This window comes from Macaca fascicularis, chromosome 7 (genome assembly GCF_037993035.2).
Source record: "Macaca fascicularis isolate 582-1 chromosome 7, T2T-MFA8v1.1".
Classification (NCBI taxonomy): domain Eukaryota; kingdom Metazoa; phylum Chordata; class Mammalia; order Primates; family Cercopithecidae; genus Macaca; species Macaca fascicularis.
Window position 1 is genome coordinate 2193102 of NC_088381.1, and position 18312 is coordinate 2211413.

Consider the following 18312-nt stretch of genomic DNA (forward strand, 5'->3'; position numbering starts at 1 on the left):
CCACGTAGAAGAGGAAGATGGGAGTGTCAGAATCAGAGCAGGAAATCTGATGGCAGGAGCGGAAGCAAGAGTGATGTAGGGCCATGAACCAAGGAATCTGGCCCATCCAGAGGCTGGGAGAGGCAAGGACACAGACTGTCCCCTAGAGAAGCTAGAAGAGAGGCCATCCTGCCCACAGCTGGATTTTAGACACACAAGACCCATTGCAGACTTCTGGTCTCCAGTGCTGTGAGAGAATCAATTGGTGTTGAAAAGCCACTAAGTTTGTAGTAATTTGTTAAGCAGCAACAGGAAACTCATACAAGTCTAATGACCAGCAGTTACTGTGCTGAAGAGCAGTCCCATGCATATTTTGAAATCATTTTCACAAAGTTGACAAATAAATGTAGTAATATTAGCCAATTTGTAAGTAGCTGACACCACGTTCACTGCAGTGAAAATTCCAACTTTGATAATGAAACAGACGTCTCATGCGAGGCGTCCTAGCTGGGTCGGTTACTGAACAGCATGCTGTGCCTCAGCCGGAATTACTGGAAACATGACCTCCCTGTGAAGATGCTACCCGTGACTCTCAGGCAATATAGGGAATTTATTTAGAGACCCTTGAAATTCAGTATCGACACAGTGTCTAAAGATTGATGTCACAGAAAAGAAATAAGGCTTACTTTCATCACGATCTTTGTCTAGTCCTGAGAGGCCTTGTAAAAAACACACCCGTGCTTAATAGAGAAAACTTCCTGTGCACCAGAGCTGTGGCCATCGGAAAGCCTGCAGGGTTTGGAGACACAGGGTTTGGCACTCTGCAGCTGGCATGACGGTAGGCACTATTCTTCTATTGGGCTGCAGCCTGACTCTGGTGCCTCTGGTGTACTCACAGCTGCAGATCTGTGCAGGGCTTATTCAGCACGCCAGCAGGGATGCTGCTGGTGAATTTTCACTCTACACCTGAGTCACATCCTTGGAAAGGATGGAAGAGGAGATTCACAGCATGCACAGGGAGCACAGTGTGTGCTATGACTGGGACGTCTTGGAAAGGAAACCCAGCTGTAAGGATTATAGGCCTGTTTCCTACAACTGACTCAGATCAAGATTGGCAAATGAAGAGATACTGATCCAAATATTCAATTAAAAAGAACTGGCATACATAGGCATACATACAAATATATACATATATACATACATACATGCATATATATTTAATAATTTACTGATGCTAGCAATACAGGTGGCCTATTTCTCCTTCAGAAACTTTCCCATGAGCCCTGCCTGATGCCTAAATCCTGCCTGGCTAGACCTTTCTCCCCTGTACCGCTGTGCTCATAAAAATAACTCCAAACTTGTTTACTAAGGAACAGAATGCACGATGTATTTGTTTTATTATATGCAATCAGTATCATGATGAACCATATGTGTTATTTGTATACCTGTAGTTAGGCATTGCTCGATTTTCTAGGAACCTAGCTTCAGCTTACAATATTTCAAGGAAAAAAGGATTCTGAAGCTCAGTCAACCAAATGAAAACTGAACTTTGGGAACAGAAACGTTGGTAAGTCAGGAACAGTGTATGTTGGAACCCAAAGGTCACTGCCAGGTTCAGCAATTCCCTAGCCTTTTTTTCTGACTGTGACGTGTGTACTGGTCCCATTCTGTGACGGTTGTAGATCCACTGCAGTTGTGTTTGATCCACACAAGAACTGCAGACCTAGTTTCTTTCAGGGCCTGGCCATTGTGATTGTCCTGGTTCACCAATCTCCTAAGGGATCTTTACCTTAGCACTAAGCCTGACCCCATCAAATCCAAAGCAGGGTTTTGCCTGTGATAAGAAATAGATGAGACATCAAGTCCTGCTGTGGGGCGGGAATGGGGAGTAGGCAGCAGAGAGCTAGAAGAATAAAGTGCACAGCGACCTATTTTATACGTAATAGAATTAAAACTCAGTGAAGGGCAAGCTTGTAAAAATCAGCTTAATGTATTACTGAAATTTTAAAACTTTCAAATAAGAATACACTAAAATGATCCACGTGTTGGTTTATAGACTGTAGACTTCCTTGCTTTAAAAAAATCTGCTATTGAGATAACAAAGTGACTGTCTCCTTTTTAAAAATAGATCCAAATTCTACAACTTACTTTGAGTTTGAATTACATATTTCATGAATTATTTTAAGGCTAATGGATTTCTTTTGTATCCCTGCATGTAGTAAGGAGATACACGAGACCAACCACCAGAATTATACTGGGCTAGAACTTTTCACTGTGCTTTTCACTATTAGGAGTCTCATTCCTTTTTGGCCACTGAAAATAAGATGTCAGCAATTCCTATTTATGTTGGGAAAATCAGCATAAGTTTGATAATTTTGAGATGTTAATATATTTCTTATCCAAAAGAGGTATAAAGTATATTGATCTATTTTGATTAACATAGCTGTTGCTTTTTTCTAATGCTCATGTTTCTCAGGAGGACATCATAACAATTGACAAGAAATGGAAATATTTTTGTTTAATTTGTTATGTGCATCTACACACCCCACAATAAATCTTCTTAACAGATCAAATGTAGGAAAATACACATAAGCCTGAACGATTTTTTTAAAATTACTACAAAAGAGAAATAGCACAAATCCACAAGAAAGGTTCTTTCTCAAAATAAAATTCAAAGTTTAACTTTAAGAAATAAAAGCATTTATTTCATCAAAAAGCTAGGAAAGAAGAGACTGGGGAAAGGTATACATAAAGAACAAGGGCTGTAAAATTCCCACTTATACCAGGAAATCTAAGCGGTCACGTGCATGCCCAGGGCTGGACACATACTAAAAAAATACCTAAAAAGACCCAAAGTTTTCACGTCTGGCTGACCTTCAAACTCCACATAAGAAGAAAGTGAAGTTATAGCAATGTTGTAAACTATCTGGCTAGGCACTGAAAGAGTGTTTCAACATGCATGCAGACCCTATCTGCAAAGACTGAGAGAGGCTTTAATTGTTTTGGTTTTTAAATTTTGGTTTCAGGCATTAAAAATATGTCTGTCAAATCATTAGCTGACCAATGAACTAAGGAAAGAGTAGCCCCATAGAACAAACAATACAGATTTTACAATATTAGCTCAAAAACACACCAACCAAGCAAACAACAATAATCACAACAGGCATAAACAAACAAACAAACAAAAAACACTATGGACATGGGAGAATATAACATCCAGAGTCACCACATTATAATAATCAAAATGTCCTGTTTTCAAGAAAAAAAAAAAAGACATCAAAGAAACAATGGCCTGTTCAAAGGGAAAAATAAATGAATGAAAACTGTCTCTGAGAACACACAGGCATTAGACTTACTAGAAAACATGTTAAATCAACTGTCTTAAATATCAAAGATCTAAAAGAAACAAGAAATAAGAAAATAAAGGAAACCTGGAGAAAAATGTCTCAACAAATAGAGAATATAAATAAAAAGAAGTTATGAAAAGAACCAAAAAACTTCAGGAGATGAAAAAAAAAACAACAACTGAAGTAAATAAATCACTAGAAGGTTTCAACAGTGGATTGTTCAGGTAGAATAAAGATGAAGATTCAGCAAATTTGAAGATAAGTCAAATGAAATTATCCATTCTGAGGAGCAGAAAGAAAACATTGAAGAAAAATGAACAGAGTCTAACAGACTTAACAAGACCTCATCAACAGTATTAAATTATGCATAATGGGAGTTCCAGAACAAGAGAAAAAGAAGAAAGGGACAGAAAGAATATTTGAAAAAAAATATGGCTGAAAATGTCCCAAATTTTATGAAGGAAAAGAAACTCAATGAACTTCCAGTAGTACAAATTTAAGAAATCCAGACTGAGATGCATTATAATCAAACTTTCAAAAGCCAAAGATGAAGAGAGACTCTTTAGAGCAGCAAGATAGAAGCAATTTATGCACAAGGGATCCTAAGTAACATTAATAGGTGATTTCTATCAGAAACTACAGAAGCCCAGAGGTAGTGGGAGGAAATACTAAATGTGCTGAAAAAAAAACTTGTCAACCAAGAATTCTATTTCTAACAAAATGATCCTTCAAAATGAAGAAGAAATTATGATATTTCAGATAAATAGCTGCTGAGGGAGCTTTCCAAAATCAATTAATGTACCCTTCATGTTAAAAGCTCTCAATAAACTATGTATTGAAGGAACATACCTTAAAATAATAAGAGCCACCTATGACAAACCCACAGTCAACATAATTCTGAATGGGCAAAAGCTGCCAGAATTCTCCTTGAAAACTGGCACAAGACAAAAATGCCCTCTCTCACTACTCCTATTCAATATAATACTGGAAGTCCTGGCCAGAGCAATCAGGCAAGGGAAAGAAATAAAGGACATCCTAATAGGAAGAGAGGAAGTCAAACTATCCCTGTTTGCAGATGACATGATCCTACATCTAGAAAACCCCATAGTCTCAGCCCAAAGCACCTTCAGCTGATAAATAACTTTAACAAAGTTTCAGGATACAAAATCAACATAAAAAATCAGTAGCCTTCCTATACATCAGGAACAGTCACACCAAGAGCCAAATCAGGAATGTAATCCCATTCATGATTACCACAAAAAAAATGAAATACCTAGGAATACAGCTCACCCAGGAGGTGAAAGATCTCTACAATGAAAACTACACAACACTGCTGAAAGACATAAGAAACAATACAAACAAATGGAAAAACATTCCACACTCATGGATAGGAAAAATCGATATCACTAAAATGGCCATACTGCTGAAAGCAGTTTACAGATTCAACACTATTTCCTATCAACCAACCAATGACATTCTTCACAGCACTAGAAAAACTATTTTAAAACTCATATGGAATCAAAAAAGAGCCTGAATAGCCAAGGCAATACTAAGCAAAAAGAACAAAGCAGGAGACATCATACTACCAAACTTCAAACTATACTACAGATGTACAGTAACCAAAACAGCATGGTACTGGTACAAAAATAGATGCATAGATCAATGGAACAGAACAGAGAGCCCAGAAATAAGGCCACACACCTACAACCATCTAAAAACCCTAGAAGACAACCTAGGCAATACCATTCTAGACATAGGAATTGGCAACGATTTCATGACAAAGACACCAAAAGCAATTGCAACAAAAAGCAAAAATGAACAAATGGGATCTAATTAAACTAAAGAGCTTCTGTACAGCAAAGGGAACTATCAACAGAGCAGGCAGACAACCTACAGAATGGGAGAAAATATCTGCAAAAGTCTAATATGCATCTGACAAAAGTCTAATATCCAGAGTCTATAAGGAACTTAAATTTACAAGAAAAAAAACAAAACATCCTGTTAAAAAGTGGACAAAGTATGTGAACAGACACTTTTCAAAAGAAGACATACATGTTACCAACGAGTATATGAAAAAAAGCTAAATATCACTGATCATTAGAGAAATGCAAATCAAAACCACAATGAGATGCCCTCTCACACCAGTCAAATGGCTATTACTAAAAGGTCAAAAAATAACAGATGCTGGTGAGGTTGTGGAGAAAGGGGCATGCTGATACACTGTTGGTGGGAGTGTAAATTAGTTCAACCATTGTGGAAAGCAGTGGGGCAATTCCTCAAAGACCTAGAGGCAGAAATATAATTGACCCAGCAATTCTGTTACTGAGTATATACTCAGAGGAATATAAACCAGTCTATTATAAAGACACATGCACACTTACATTCATTACAGCATGATTCACAATATAAAGACATGGAACCAACCTAAATGCCCATCAAAGTTAGAATGGATGAAGAAAATGTGGTACATATACACCATGGAATACTATGCAGTGACAAAAAGAAGATCATGTCCTCTGTGGGGACATGGATGGAGCTGGAGGCCATTATCCTTAGCAAACTGATGCAGCAACAGAAAATCAAATACCACATGTTCATGTTCTCACTTATAAGTGGGAGCTAAATGATGAGAACACATGGATGCAATGAGGGGAACAGCAGACACTGGGGCCTACTTGAGGGTGAAGGGTGGGATGAGGGAGAGGATCAGGAAAAATAACTGTTGGCTACTAGGCTTAATACCAGGGTGACAAAATAATATGTAAACAAACCACTGTGACACAGTTTATCTATACAACAAACCTGCACATGTACCCCTGAACCTCATATGAAGGTTTTAAAAAAACAAAAATCAATTAATCCATTACATCAACAGACTAAACAAGAAGAATCACATGTTCATATTAATAGATGCAGAAAAAGCATTTAACAAAAATCTAATACGTGTTCATGATACAAACTTTCAGTAAACTGGGAACATAGGGGGACTTCCTCAACTTGATTTTTTTTAAATCTACCATAAACCTACAGCTAACATCATAATAGTGAGGAATTAAAAGCTTTCTCACTAAGATCAGGAACAAGGCAAGGATGTCTACTCTCACTACCCTTTCCACATCATACTGAAAGTTCTAGCTAATGTAATAAGACAAGTAAAGGAAGTAAAAGTTATATAGATTAAAGAAAAAAAGAAACAAAATTGCCCTTGAGCACAGATGACATGCTCGTCTATGTAGAAAATCTGAAAGAGGGTCGGGTGCATTGGCTCACGCCTGTAATCCCAGCACTTTCGGAGGCAAGGGGGGCGGCTCACAAGGTCAGGAGATCGAGACCATTCTGGCTAACACAGTGAAACCTCATCTCTACTAAAAATACAAACAATTAGCTGGGTGTAGTCCCAGCTACTAGCTACTCGGGAGGCTGAGGCAGGAGAATGGCGTGAACCCGGGAGGTGGAGGTTGCAGTGAGCCGAGATCTCCCCACTGCACTCCAGCCTAGGCAACAGAGCGAGACTCCATCTCAAAAAAAAAAAAAAGAAAGGAAAGAAAAAAAGAAAATCTGAAAAAATCAACAACAGAAAAGTCCTGGAACTAATACATGAATAGAGTAAGCTTGCAGATACAAGGTCAATGTATGTAAGTCGATTATTTTATTATCTATCAGCAATGAATAAATGAAATTTTAAAGACACAATACAACTTACATTAGCACCCCAAAGTGAAATCTTTAGGTATAAATCTAACAAAATTGGTATATAATATTTAGGAGAAAAACAAGAAAACTCTGATAAATAAATTAAAGAACTAAATAGAGAGAAATTCCATGTTCATTCATAGGAAGACTCAATATTGTCAAGATTTCACTTCCTCTCAACTCGATCTACAGATGCTATGCAATGCCAATCAAAATTCAAGCACGTTGTTTTGTGGATATTAACAAACTGATTCTAATATTGATATGGAGAGGCAAAAGATCCAGAACAGCCATAATGATATTGAGGGAAAAGAACAAAGTCAGAGGACCGACACCACCCAATTCAAGACTTAAAAAGCTATAGTAATCAAAACAATGTAGAAGTGGTGAAAGAATAGACAACCAGATAAATAGAAAAGAGTCCAGAAATAGACACCCAAAAATACAGTCAACTGATATTTGACAAAGGAGCAAAAGACCATACACTGAAGACAAGACAGTCTTTTCAACAAGTGCTGGACCAAATGGGCATGCATGCACGTGTATAAAGATGAATCTAGACACTAACCTTACACGCTTCACAAGAATTAATTCAAAAGGATCACAGATCTAAATGGTAAATGCAAAACTATAAAACTCCTATAACACAAGAGAAAATCTAAATGACTTTGGGATTGGTAATGACTTTTTAGATGAGATACCAAAGGCACAATCTGTGAAAGTAAGAATTCATAAGTCGAACTTCATTAAAATTAAACATTTCTGTTCTGTGACAGACACTGTGAAAAGAATGAAAAGACAAGTCACACAGTAGGAGAAAATATTTGCAGAAGGCATATATGACAAAGGGCTGTTATCCAAAATATTCAAAGAACTCATAAAACTCAATCATAAGAAAACAACCCAATTAAAAAATGATAAAAGACCATAACAAACATCTTACTAAAAAAGATACAGATGACAAATAAGCATATGAAAAGATGCTCCAAGACAGATGTCATCAGAAAAATACAAGTTAAAGCAACATTGAGATATCACTACACATCTACTAAAATGGCCAAAATCCAGAACACTGCCAATAGCAAACACTGGAGAGGATGTGGAGCAAGAGAAGCTTGCTCATTAACTGCTGACGTGAATGCAAATTGTCTCAGCCACTTTGGAAGGCAGCTTGGCAACTTCTTACAAAACTAAACAAACCCGTACTGTATGATCCAGCAATTGTGCTCTTGGTATTTACCCAAAGAAATTGAAAACTTATGTCTACACAAAAGCCTTCACAAGAATGTTTATACCAGCCTTATTCATAACTACCAAAACTCAGAAGCAATCAAGATGTCCTTCCATAGATGAATGGATAAACTATAGTATATGCAAATAATACAGAGTTATGCCAAGGAAACTTAAATGCATTTTACTAAGTGAAGTGAGCCAGTTTGAAAATATGACACACGATATGATTCTAACTATTTGACATTCTGGGAAAAGGCAAAACTAAAAAAGAGTAAAAAAGGTCAGTAGTTGTCAGGGGCTCAGGGGAGGGAGGGATAAAAATAAGCGGAGCACAGACAATGTTTAGAGCAGCAAAAATACTCCGTGATATCATAACGGTGAGTACATGTCATTATAATTTTGTCTGAACACACAGAACGTACACCACCAAGAGTGAACCCTAATGTAAAGTATGGACTTTGGGCAATAATGATGTGTCAATTTAGGTTCATCAATTGTAACATATGTGCCACTCTGGTTGGGGATGTGTAAGGAGGGAAGCTATGCATGTGTGGGGACAGGGGTTTATGGAAAATCTCTGTACCATATTCTTAATTTGTCTGTAAACCTAAAACTGCTCCAAAAATGAAATTTTTTTAAAAATACATTCTTTAAAAACTGAGGGAGTTTGTTGCTATAAGACTTGCCATATAATAAATGCCAAAGGAATCCTTTAGGCAGAGATAAAAGGACACAAGAGGATAACTCAAAACCGTATCAAGAACAGCAGTAACGGTAATGACATAGGTAAATATAAAATCAGTGTGATGATATTTTTGATTTGTAACCCATTTTTATCCAATATGATTTTAAAAATACAAATGTGTAAAATAATAATTGTAAATCTATGTTAATATACAATTATAAATCTATGTTATACAAACTATGTGAAAAGATACAATTTATGACAATAACAATGGGAGGACAGAGCTATTGGAGCAAAGTTTTTTACATATGACTGAAACTAAGTTGGTTTTAGCCCAAACTATATTGTTATAAATTTAGATGTTAATTTTATTCTGCAGGATAAGTACTAAGTGAAAAATTTTAAAATATCAGTAAAAAATTAGATGAAAATTAAAGTCGTACACTAAAAAAAAAAAAACAAAAAAGAAGGAAGAAATGGAAGAATTGTAGAACAAGAAATGAATAAGAAATATAGAAAGCAAATAGGAAAAAGGTAGAAAGTCCTTCCTTTCAGCAATTATATTAAATGTAAATGGACTAAATACTTCAATTAAAAGGCAGGTATTGGCAGAATCAATATAGATATATAAAATAATTCTTTATCATGTACAAGAGACTCATTTTAGTTCCAAACCATAAAAAAGTCAAAAGTGAAAGGATGAAGAAGGCATTCCATTGAAATCAAAACCAAAGAGAACTTTAAGACAAAATTTGTTGCAAAAGACAAAGATATGACATGATAAAAAGTGGCTCTATTCATCAAAATATAGAGAAATTATAAACATATATGAAACTCAAAATGGAAACTCAAAAATATATCAGACAAAACTAACAGACTTCAAATAAAAATACACTATTCTGCAATATCAGTTGGAGACCTCAATATCCCATTTTCAATAATGAGTAGAATATCTAGAGAGAACACTGACAAGAAGATTTTGGCTATACTATAAACCAACTGGACTTAACAGGCATATATAGAACACTCCATCCAACAAAAGCAGAATACACATTCTTCTCAAGCGCACAGGGAGCATGCCCAGGATAGACAATCTGTTCAACTACAAAACAAATCTCATACTTAAAAAATCTAAAATCATACAAAGTATCTCTTCTGACCAAATGTAATGAAACTAGAAATCAATAACAGAAGGAAAATTGAAACATTCACAAATACGTGGAAATTAAACACATTTCTAAATAACAAATGGGTCAAAGAATACATTATAAGAGAAATTTAAAAACTTTTGAGGCCGGGAATGGTGGCTCACACCTGTAATCCCAGCACTTTAAGAAGCCAAGGCAGGAGAATTGCTTGAAACCAGCAGTTCCTAACAAGCCTAGGCAATATAGCAAGACCCTGTCTCTACAAAAATAAAAATAAATTAGCTGGGCATGGTGGCATGTGCCTAACTACTTGGAAGGCTGAGGTGGGAGGATCACTTGAGCCCAGGAGTTTAGGCTGCAGTGAGCTATGATGGCACCCTGTCCCTAAAAAAAGAAAAAAATGTTTAGATAAATGAAAACAAAAACCCAAGTTATCAATACTTATGGGACTAGCAAAAGCAGTGCTTGGAGTCAAATTTATAGCTCTGAATGCCTACATTAAAAAAGAAAAAAGATTTCAACTGATAACTGAACTTTACACATTAAGGAACTAGAAAAATAAAAGAGCACACTAAGCCCAAAGGTAACTGAAAAAAGGAAGTAAAAATTGGGTAAATGAAATGGAAACGAGAAAGCCCATAGCTTGTTGGGCTTACAGGCAGGTCAGAGGGAATGCTGACTGGGGATGTGAAGGCCCACAGGGTCCCTGCCCACAGGTGCCACTCTTCCACCCTACAGGTGTTGCAGCTTTCAATCCCTGGATCTCCTCTTCCACAATTCTGAATGCCTCTGACAATGAATGAATAATTTGAGCTGATTTTTTTTTTTTTTTTTTTTTTTTGAGACGGAGTCTCGCTCTGTCGCCCAGGCTGGAGTGCAGTGGCACAATCTCGGCTCACTGCAAGCTCCGCTCCGCCTCCTGGGTTCACGCCATTCTCCTGCCTCAGCTTCCCAAGTAGCTGGGACTACAGGTGCACGCCACCACGCCCGGCTAATTTTTTGTAATTTTAGTAGAGACGGGGTTTCACCACGTTAGCCAGGATGGTCTCGAACTCCTGACCTCATGATCCACCCGCCTCGGCCTCCCAAAGTGCTGGGATTACAGACATGAGCCACCGCGCCCGGCCCGAGCTGATATTTTTAATGCCATTTAAGCACTTCGTTTTAACAACCCAGACTCTTTCAAATGATGGCACCACATCCCCCTCTGGGGAGTGGAGAGAAAGGGTGCTTGTTGAAGCGTATGGGTGGGTGGATAGATATTTGATGTATAAAGTGACACTCAGAAGCCCACCTGAGGGTAGCCTCACCAGCACAGCTGTACAGCATCCTCCACTGTGCAAATATTTGGGTTAAGTTTCCCATGGGCCTTGAATCACTGAGCAGAGGATTCGTTTTTCCATACTTGGAGACTTGACAGCAATTTTCCACCTATCTGCCAATCAGTAGCGTTCTTCTCAATTTCTATTAAAGTGATCTGACCCTAAATCTCTTCTTTCCACTGAACATCTAAAAATGCTCTATTTTCTACCATGGCAACTCGTTTTATGTCAGTTTCTCATTCCCCCTAAGTGGCCAGGCAAATATTCTGGGACCATCTGGAGTTTCTGTGAATGAGGAAAGGTTTCAGGTTGTTCTTGCCATCGTTTAAATTATTGAGCTCAGGGTTACCAGTGCCCAAGTGTCATGATCTTGGAAGAGATACATTTTTTTTAGAAAACAGTGTGATAAAATGGGCACTAAAAAGCTTCCCGGTGGGCCAGTTGCATCCCCGGGACACGGGATATTTGACAAGTGATGTTGACTGGTCTACTTCTTTTAAGTCAGTGCAGCAAAGAATCAGAGACTTGTGATGGAGGAGCTGACGTGTAACAGGGAAAGTAACGAGAGGTATCTTGTTCCACCCTCTTTAAGATTGAAAGACATTTGACTCTTGAAACTTTAAGAGTTATCAAGGAGGAACCTGTACTCCTGTTGAGTTTGTAAAGAAATGGATTGACACCTTGAGGGTGAAGCTGGTGCAGCAGATCCACCGAGTCAGGGCTCTTCCTTCGCACAGCACTGGAGCTTCTCATTGCTTCTGTGGTACTCGGCTGGGGCTGCCATTACAAAGTACCACAGGCTGGGTGGCTTAACCTACAGATGTATTTTCCCACATTCTGGAGGCAGAAATCTGAGATCAAGGTGTCGGCAGGGATGGTTCCTTCTGAGGCCTCTGTGCTTGGCTTGCAGATGGCCGTCCTCTCCCTGTGTCCTCGCGTGGTCTTCCTTCTGTGTGTGCCTGTGTCCTAATCTTCTCCTCATCGTATAAGAATCTGATCATATTGGATAAGGGCCCTTCCTAATGACCTCAAATTCATTAATTACCTCTTTCAAACCCCATCTCCAAATGCAGTCACATTCTGACAACTGAGAGGTTAGGACTTAAGAATCTGGAAGCAACAAAGGCATGTCACGTAGCTGCTTTGGCTGGTTAAAATTGACGCTCATGTATTCGCTATGATAATGGCAGTGAAGGGAACTCTCTGTCAGTAGGTGCTGTCATAAGGGGTGTGTTGTAAATGTGTTTACATCTAGAGATGTAAAAATCTACACCTCTACATCTCTCAGGTGTAGAGATTTTTTTCTCTACATATTAATTTACACTGCTTAAATTCACATAACAAAACTTTTTGAAAACATACAGAAAAATAAATCACCTGAGGGAATGGAACAGTGATAGAAGTACTTGCTGTATCACCTTTGGCCAACTTGGTGATGACTGAGTTAACCAGGTGGTACATTAGTGTCCTTCTGATGTTTAATTCACACTCATTACTACAGCAATTTCTTTTTTCCTTCATATACTCTCTCAACATCTTTAGGCCAGTGTGTATAATCACACTAGCAGTTCTCATTGTAAAAACAGACCTACCAACTCCTATTTTGGAGTACTATAAATTGAAATAATAAAAATTATTGCAAAGTAGTAATTGCCTAACACATGGACCTGGTTAAATTAAAAGATGGAGAAAGTCTTGTGATTGTTTATTTCTAGTAAACATTATTTGTTCTTCCCCTGGAAAAAAAAAATTGGAAGCAACAGAATTCAGTCCATAGTCATATCCAATTAATTTTCATTTAATTAATTAAAACCCACTGGGTTTCCGGCCTGACAAATCTGACATATGATGGGAGAGAGAGACTGACACAGACCATGAGGAAATCTATTCCAATTACTTAAATCGTGATTGCTGGTCAGCGAGATTTTAAAGCAGGGTTAAAACATTTGAATTTCTGAGAGAAATTATGTCCTATTTCATACACCTCTTTTATAAAGCTATTTTTTTGTTTTTTGTTTTTTTTTTTTGAGACTGAGTCTCGCTCTGTCACCCAGGCTGGAGTGCAGTGGTGCGATCTCAGCTCACTGCAAGCTCTGCCTCCTGGGTTCCCGCCATTCTCCTGCCTCAGCCTCCCCAAGTAGCTGGGACTACAGGCGCCCACCACCACGCCCGGCTAGTTTTCTGTATTTTTAGTAGAGACAGGGTTTCACCGCGTTAGCCAGGATGGTCTCGATCTCCTGACCTCGTGATCCGCCCGCCTCGGCCTCCCAAAGCACCGGGATTACAGGCGTGAGCCACCGCGCCCGGCCTGAAAAGCTATTTTTGGCTACCTTGCAGAGACACCAATAAATGTTTGTTTCTTTGGAGACAACATGAACACACTGACACAAAGATACTTCAGAGCCCTTAAAAAGGAAGAAAAAACATTCCAAATCATTGAAAACTCTGTATGATGTAGGGCAAAGGAGTGGTCAGAGGGTGCCTGGTTCCAGGACAACTTGAGGCTGGGGAATGACTGAAGCGTGGGAGCAACGGGCACTGATAACCCGGAGGAAGAATGTGTGACCACAGGGTGCAGGGAAGGGTGGAAGGGGATCCAGGCCATTGTGCATGGAGGCAGGGGGAGGCTGGTCCAGCTCTCAGGGAGGCTGTACCCAGCATGGCCAACAGGAGCTACATGAATATCTCTGGCCTGGATGCTGTGAAAAACTCTTTTCATTCATATATATATATATATATATATATATATTTTTTTTTTTTTTTTTTTTTTTTTTTTGAGATGGAGCCTGGCTGTGTCGCCCAGCCTGGAGTGCAGGGGCGTCATCTCGGCTCACTGCAAGCTCTGCCTCCCGGGTTCAATCGATGCTCCTGCCTCAGCCCCCTGAGTAGCTGGGACTCATTCAAACTTCTAAAATGCTCTAGAAAAATCGCCTCCGTTAAAAGATTGTAGCATAAATGCTCTAACGTGCCTCGAAATCTTTTAAATCCTCCCTGTGTCCGCGGACTCGCAGGTCACGTGCGCGCCGGGGGAAGGCGGCCTCCACTGCGGGGCCCCGGGGCGCGGGCTGGGCAGGGCCCGGAGAAGGGCGCCTGGGGCTGCATTTTCCCGGGGCTGGGTAGCCGACTGCGCTGTCCACACTGCCCGCCAGCGCGGAAGCCACCGTTCACAGCCGGCTACCCACTGCGGGCAATGTGGCTGGCACGACGGGGAACCCGGATTATTAACGTGTTTCGACCTTAATTTTAAAGGGTGATAAACGTCTAGTCACCGCTTCAGACAGCACAAATTATAGGAGGGAAGACCACAGCAACGCCGGATTCCGGGCCAACCGGGAACCACGTTGGGCCCGGAGGCCTCTGCCAAGTCTCCCTTCTCCAGCAGCACGGGGCAAACGCCTAACTGCTCTCAGGGTAAACATGGAAATCCCAGTTGCATCAGCCTCACTCCTGCCAGGCGGCGGCTGCTCCGAATTTTCCACCACCCGGGGCGCTTGGCCGGCGTTTATGGGGCATTTGAGCCCAAGGCCAAACGGAGAGCGTGCAGGAGATGAGACCAGCAGCTTCGGCCTGCTGCGGGGACCGCCGTCAGAGGGAAACGAGTAGAGCGGGTCACCGGGCTCACCTTTCCCCGCTGGCCGGGACGGGAGGGATGCCTGCGGCAGCGCTGCGGCCCGGACTCGGGGCTCTGGGGTCCGGAAGCGTAGTGGAGGTGCAGGCTGGCTGCACACTAGGGAGGACCTGGGGCTGAGCGCGGGCTCCCTGGCTCTGAGCAACCTCAAGGCCGCGCAGACCCGCCAAGCAGCTCGGGAACACGCTGCAGACGCGCAGCACTTTGTCTTCCCGGGACGTGCTTCCGGGAATCCGGGGCTTTAACGGGGCTCTAGAACGCCCTCCTGCCTGTCTTCCCCGCGATGCACGAGGCCACGGCGCCACCTCGTGGACGTTATTTTCAATCCCCGTGGCTGAATAGCGCGCACAGCTTCCTGTTGCAGGCTTGATGTATATTCTATCTATGAAAATATCTATGAAAATAGGGAGAGGCCAGGAGGTTTGGCATTTGGACGTTATCAATGGGTTAATTACCATGTGTTCATTTTACCTGTTTCGTTTATCTCATCTGTGAAGGGGGATAAACATACTACCAAATGTTAAGGTGTTACGCAGTTTAAATGGGTTTATATTTCTGAAGTTGAGGTTCCTCTCCCACTAGGACGAGGATGTCTGCAGCCTTTGTGGGGTCAGGACCTAAGAAAGCAAATATGTGCTGGAGATGGTCCATTTGCAAAGGGTGATGTGGTCCTGTGTGAGATGTGTGCCCGACAGTCCAAAGCATGGCCTGGCCAGACGGAACTGCCTGCAGTGGCTGCAGACTGATGGCCTTCTCAACAGGCCCAGAGTGTGTCTGGTCACGTTTTCAAACCAAATATGCAAGAAATGTGTGTTGAAATGTCCTTATTTGTATGCTGCAAGTACAATTTTAGCAAAAATAAATCTGACTCTTTATTAAAGTGGCAAAAACCTAAGCACAGAACACGTCTGTGAACCAGACATTCTCTGGATCTCTTTCCAAGTCCCTCATACTAGGGTCTGGGTGGTGAGATGGCCTCATATAGGAAAAGGAGATGTCATTCATTCCATTATGGTTCATTCATTCACAAGCACACATAAGTTCCTCCCGAATGCCCAGTGCTGGAATGACATGGAATATATGGAATGACACAGAAGACATGTGTGTCATACATATGTCATACATGATTGAGACATATATGTCCAAAAGACGCTCTGCAGGGAACACAGAACTTCAGCTGGGAAGTCAAAGGCAGTGTGCCCAACGTGCCACCCCCTGGCCCCACTGCCTGCCTCCACAGCAGGCTGCTGCAAAGTCTCTGTCTTCAGTGCCTGAGGACATGAGGGAGGGTGTGGGTGTGTGCCTACGGGGAGCTCAGCGGGACTAGACAGAGGAAAGGACAGTGGTGTCCCAGGCAGGCTCCGTATCTCCAATCTTGGGAACAAGGCTCATTCCAAATTAAGTCTGAGCAAGGGAGCACTGTGCATGTCCCAAAGCAAAAAAAAAAAAAAAAATTGAAGTGACTACAAATCTTGAGATGAGTAAATGTTATGTATGGTTTTTAATGGACTGGCTAATTGGATCTCATGTAGCAAAACAGGCGGAAACTTCATTTTCATTTTTATATATCAGGTGCCAGAGAGGAAGTACTACATGGTCTCTACTGTCACTGTTCATGGAAGTGAAACTGGTACTATTTTTCTAGAGAACAGTTTGAAAATTTGTATTAATACCAAAAATTTATGTTTTGTCCAATTCCTGGGATTTGTTTAAAGGATATATGTAGGTGCTTAGATCAGAATGTTATCACAGAGAAAAAAAATAGATGTATCATGAATTTTTTACAGAAATCATATAAACACAGTATAACCACATGATGGGATGTGCTATAACACAAAGTTTCATAACAATGTTTAATGACATGGGAAAATGTTTTTTCAATGCTGCGTATTTTAAGTTGTAAAGCTATTCACAAAAGTTTTCAGTGAATGAGGCCACTCAAAAACTACAGGAGACTATGTGCGCATACACAGGCATACACATATGTATTCATGTATGTCTATATGCAGAGACATATAAACATGATACACACCAAAATTAATTCTCTTTGGTCTTGGTGTTATCATAACCATATTCCACACTTTGTAATTTTCTATGTTTTACAAATTTTTAAATCATATTTTGATTCTTGTCCATATAAAATGTGTTACCTTAAAAATTGCAAGTCAGCCAATACATCTGGTTTCATGAAAGAAGCTTTGAACTTGACAATGTATAGCTATGCATGCTTGTATATATATACAAACACATCTCAGTGTCTAGTTCAAAACTTCCAGATATATATGTATCCAAGTTACCTATTATGCTATTTGATATTTACCTATATGCTCTTTGATACCAATCATGAAGCAAAAATGTGACAATGCTGCCCCCAAGAGGCCATTCAAGGAATATGTATATTTACTAGCCGTTTTCAAATAAGAACGAAACAGACCCCGCAGCTGGCTATACTGCACTGGAAAAGAGAAAAAACCAAAACCAACCAATCAAAAAAAAAAAAAAAAAAAAAAAAAAAGACAGTGGCTCTAGGAGATTAAAATATAATTGCCAAGGACTCATGACTACTAAATGACAATCAGGACCTGAATTTAAGTCAGCCTAACTCCAAAGTCCACAATCTTTTCACTACATATTTCCCCAATTCATGAATTAAGCAGTGGTTTCCATTCATGGGGAAAATCTAAATGGAGTGTAAGCAATCATAAAAATATGTCTTCCTTAAAGTAAAAGCAGCATAGTGTGCAAAAGAGATGATGCAGCGTGGTATTCAGTGCACGACTGTCTAGTGTTGTTTTACTTGGTGCAGCGTATTCTACTACAATGGTAAAACTGTCAACACGCTACAATGTTTGCCCATATCTTTCTATTAAACAGGCACGGGCAAGTGAGCTTGGGTGGAGCAGCGGCCAGGTTCTCTGAGACAGGCAGAACCACGTGGTGCAGACAGAGCTAGCCTTCTAGGGACTCCCTCCTTGCCTGTTGCAGTCACAAGAGCCTACGGAGGGGACTTGCTCTCCTGCCAGGGGCCCAAAGACCAGGGGGACATTCCCTAAGGTGACCCTCACTGTGTGTTCTCACATGAGCTGGCACTTTTAGAAGGTGTGGGAAGACGGGAGCTGAAAGGGAGCCACTGCTTCCCAACTCACTTGGTTATTATCTCTATATGCTCTTTATAACTTACATAGTGGTGTATGTATGGTCAGATCTGGTGTGGTCTGAGACAGGTGGCCACCCTGTACTTCAGGCACTTATCTGGGGGGGACTAGGGACCTGCTGC

General features: G+C 40.4%; 1 protein-coding gene across 14 annotated transcripts in view; it reads right to left on the bottom strand.

The window, feature by feature from the left end:
• Positions 1–18312, bottom strand: part of GABRA5 (gamma-aminobutyric acid type A receptor subunit alpha5) — an 80961-nt gene that overhangs the window by 40620 nt on the left and 22029 nt on the right. For 3 of the 14 annotated variants that reach the window (XM_073995293.1, XM_065547638.2, XM_073995289.1), the window contains exon 1: positions 15030–17544. The exons of the other annotated variants lie outside the window; for them this stretch is intronic. In XM_073995293.1, the coding sequence (XP_073851394.1) occupies positions 15030–15493 (464 nt within the window). In that variant the 5' untranslated portion in view covers positions 15494–17544. Of the gene's footprint in view, positions 1–15029; positions 17545–18312 lie in introns of those variants that run through there. 14 annotated transcript variants of the gene reach the window in all.